The sequence below is a fragment of the Mchenga conophoros genome, linkage group LG7, assembly GCF_057382185.1.
Source record: "Mchenga conophoros isolate Kocher_MC1m ecotype Shallow Benthic linkage group LG7, M_conophoros_male_GT1.1, whole genome shotgun sequence".
NCBI classification, from domain to species: domain Eukaryota; kingdom Metazoa; phylum Chordata; class Actinopteri; order Cichliformes; family Cichlidae; genus Mchenga; species Mchenga conophoros.
In genome coordinates, this window is record NC_140532.1 from 68,274,303 (window position 1) to 68,278,708 (window position 4,406).

General features: G+C 51.6%; 1 protein-coding gene across 1 annotated transcript in view; it reads right to left on the minus strand.

The window, feature by feature from the left end:
* Positions 1 to 3,797, minus strand: part of LOC146571707 (uncharacterized) — a 72,190-nt gene extending 68,393 nt beyond the window's left edge. The window contains exon 1 of the mRNA XM_085281029.1: positions 3,655 to 3,797. Coding sequence (XP_085137155.1) covers positions 3,655 to 3,709 — 55 coding nt within the window. The 5' untranslated portion in view covers positions 3,710 to 3,797. The remainder of the gene's footprint in view (positions 1 to 3,654) is intronic.
* Between the last annotated feature and the right edge of the window lie 609 nt (positions 3,798 to 4,406).

Consider the following 4,406-nt stretch of genomic DNA (forward strand, 5'->3'; position numbering starts at 1 on the left):
ACACCTGTCCTCTCACACATGTCCCCTCTAAGACCTGTCCCCCCTCACACCTGTCCCCTCTCACACCTGTCCTCTCACACCTGTTCTCTCTCACACCTGTCCTCTCACACCTGTCCTCTCACACCTGTCCCGACTCAGCTCTGTCCTCTCTCACACCTGTTCTCTTTCACACCTGTCCTCTCACACCTGTTCTCTCTCACACCTGTCCTCTCACACCTGTCCTCTCACACCTGTCCCGACTCAGCTCTGTCCTCTCTCACACCTGTTCTCTTTCACACCTGTCCTCTCACACCTGTTCTCTTTCACACCTGTCCCCACTCACACCTGTCCTCTCACACATGTCCCCCCTCACACATGTCCCCTCTAAGACCTGTCCCCCCTCTCACACCTGTCCCCTCTCACACCTGTTCTCTTTCACACCTGTCCCCACTCACACCTGTCCTCTCACACATGTCCCCTCTAAGACCTGTCCCCCCTCTCACACCTGTCCCCTCTCACACCTGTCCTCTCACACCTGTCCCCCCTCAGACCTGTCACCCCCTCACACCTGTCCCCTCACACCTGTCCCCCCTCACACCTGTCCCCTCACACCTGTTCTCTCTCACACCTGTCCTCTCACACATGTCCCCTCTAAGACCTGTCCCCCCTCACACCTGTCCCCTCTCACACCTGTCCTCTCACACCTGTTCTCTCTCACACCTGTCCTCTCACACCTGTCCTCTCACACCTGTCCCCTCACACCTGTCCTCTCACACCTGTCTCCTCACACCTGTCCTCTCACACATGTCCCCCCTCGCACATGTCCCCTCTAAGACCTGTCCCCCCTGACACCTGTCCTCCCTCACACCTGTCCCCCCTCACACCTGTCCTCTCACACCTGTTCTCTCTCACACTGACCTCTCACACCTGTCCCCCCTCACACCTGTCCTCCCACACCTGTCCCCTCACACCTGTCCTCTCTCACAGCTGTCCTCTCACACCTGTCCCCCCTCAGACCTGTCCCCCCTTCACACCTGTCCTCTCACACCTGTTCTCTCTCAAACCTGTCCTCTCACACATGTCCCCCCTCACACATGTCCCCTCACACCTGTACCCCCTCACACCTGTCCCCTCTCACACCTGTCCCCTCACACCTGTACCCCCTCACACCTGTTCTCTCACACCTGTTCTCTCTCAAACCTGTCCTCTCACACCTGTCCCCTCACACCTGTTCTCTCTCACACCTCTCCTCTCACACATGTCCCCCTTACACATGTCCCCTCTAAGACCTGTCCCCCCTCACACCTGTCCACTCTCGCACCTGTCCTCTCACACCTGTCCCCCCTCACACCTGTCCCCCCTGACTCCTGTCCCCTCTCACACCTGTCCTCTCACACCTGTCCCCCCTCACACCTGTCATCCCTCACACCTGTCCCCCCTCACACCTGTCCTCTCACACCTGTTCTCTCTTACACTGACCTCTCACACCTGTCCCCCCTCACACCTGTCCCCTCACACCTGTCCCTTCACACCTGTCCTCTCACACCTGTTCTCTCTCACACCTGTCCTCTCACACCTGTCCCCTCTCACACCTGTCCCCTCACACCTGTACCCCCTCACACCTGTTCTCTCACACCTGTTCTCTCTCACACCTGTCCTCTAACACCTGTCCTCTCACACCTGTCCCCTCACACCTGTTCTCTCTCACACCTGTCCCCCTTACACATGTCCCCTCTAAGACCTGTCCCCTCACACCTGTTCTCTTTCACACCTGTCCCCTCACACCTGTTCTCTTTCAAACCTGTCCTCTCACACCTGTACCCTCTCACACCTGTCACCTCACACCTGTTCTCTCTCACACCTGTCCACTCACACATGTACCCCCTCACACATGTCCTCTCACACCTGTCTCCTCACTCCTGTCCTCTCACACATGTCCCCCCTGACACCTGTCCCCTCTCACACCTGTCCTCTCACACCTGTCCCCTCTCACACCTGTCCTCCCTCACACCTGTCCTCTGTCACACCTGTCCCCCCTCATACCTGTCCCCTCACACCTGGTTTGTAGAGGTTTTCTGTAATGCAAACAGCTTCGGTCTGAGCCCGGATATCCAGCACATCGTCAGACAGCCGTGAGAGGATCAGACCTGAGTGCAGACTGATTTCCTGCCGATGGACTTGCCGCTGCACTCTTAAATTCTGCCTCTCATCTGATTACAGTGCTCATTGATCAGCGTGTAAACAACCATTGAATGAGGATGTGCACCGGTTTGATGTGACCGTCTCCTCTCTGAAGCACTGCATGCTGAAATCTCATGGGTGCTAATTATGTGTGCACACAGATTACAAGGATTGCATTTCATACTTGAATAATAACTATTAAAAACGAGTGTTTTCCAATTAATTAAACACACAGTCTTTAAGTAACCTCTGGACATCTGCCCTGCGGGCTGAGCTCATTCGGGAGCTGCTGGAGGAAACAAACGAGCGCTCCTTTCATGTGAAAATCTTCACAAAAGAGTCGTGCCACTGAGAATACGGGGGAAACGCCGCCGCCACACTTCCCTCAGTGTTCGACTTTGTTCGTGCAAATTGTGAACATAACTTTTTGATATGATAAAACAGCAGAACAGTGTCATTCCAGGGGCGGGCCTGCTGGGGGGCTCGCCGTGGAGATGATGAAAGAGCTTTTCCGAGTCATTACTCCATCCAGCAGGAAGCCCTCGGTGGGCTCGCCCTCCTGAGCATCATCAGCACCCGAGGAGGAGGCGGAGGAGGAGAGGCGCCGGTGCAGAGGGCTTTAATGAAAGATGCTTAAAAAAGCATGAAAACGTCTCTGTTAAACTGCTTAGCCTCTGCAGAGGATCAGCCGACTCGCATTGTTTCCCCCTCAGTGCAGCCGGAGAGAGGCTGCTCACTTTACCCAGGATTCACTGCAGCAAATCAATATTCGTAGTAGTAACTATTGTTTACATCTCAAAGTATGATTTCCAAACAGGATGACGTTTGTGAGAGAGAACCTGTGACGGCGTGCCTCCTGAAATGGCCTGTGGAGTGTTGGGATCAACAGCAGTTGACATTAAAGAAACATTAAAGACATTAAAGAAACTGATGGACATTATGGACAATGCCAGACATCCTCTGCACACGGCCATAAACAACCAGAAGAGTCTGTTCAGTGACAGGTTGCTTCTCCCCAAGACAAGAACTAACAGACTTAAAAACTCCTTTGTCCCACACGCCATCAGACTGTTTAACTCCTCTCTGGAGGGGAGAGGGAGGGGAAACAGGAGGACAAAGGAGGGGGGAACAACTAAGCTGTAGTGCCTCTTCACCTCACTGTGCAATACCTTTTGTGCAATATTTTTGTAAATAGTCAACAGTGCAATAGACTCAATACTTGAAATGTGCAATTCATTCACTTGTATTTTTATTTTTATTCCTATTTATTCTATTTATCCCCTTTGTATATTTTATTTATATTGTCTCTGTATTTATATATGTGTGTGTGTGTGTGTGTGTATAACTCTGTAACTTCTGTCGGTGCTGTGCTTTTTTGGAAATCGAATTTCCCAGAGGAACCCACCCGAGGGATTAATAAAGTTCTATCTAATCTAATCTAATCTAATCTAATCAGTTAATGCACCGAACTCGGCTTCCTCGCTGTGCTCCTACCTGCAAACGTGGAAATTCCTGCAGCCTCGTTCTGAAAATCCGTGGACGTGGCCATTAGAGATGGACTTCAGCTGGTTTCACCGAAAAGCAGCGACCGGACTTCCACTGACGCGGGAAGTATTCTCCTTGCTGGCACTCTGCTAATTATAGTCCCCACTAATCAGATTAGGCGGAGGCGGTGTGGGCTTAGATCCTCAAAGTTCACTGAGCTGCTCTCAGGACACTCAGCATCAGCCACAGCTGTCCACGCTCTCCCACACGCACACCAATCAGTCCGCAGATTGATCGCCACCAAGTTCATAATTCAACACTGTTCAGCAGAGAACGCTAAAATACGCGAGAGCGGGACGGCCTGGTTTGATGTTTCACCGGATTGTACTGCCTGTCACGGCATCTGTCCTGCTCACACTGTCACCTGTTACGCATCAGTGGAATCCCGAACACCTGAAGTGACATCACGTCCTGAACGCTTCTTAAGTCACACAATTAGAACTGATGACATTTCCACAGGAAGTAATCAATTAAACTGAAAATGAATGAAGGAATGTAACTTTTACACTCAAACCCCGCCCCTCTGATGATTTTTCCTCTGTGTAGAAGTTAAAGTTGTTCCTACTGACCCCTGTGGCTGTTAATTGTGATGTAGCATCTGATACGTCATCTACTTACGTTTCAAAACCTCAGCATGAGCGTTTTTTTTTAACCAGAGCTGTTGAACCGCGCACTCATTGGCTAATGACCAGCTAATCACA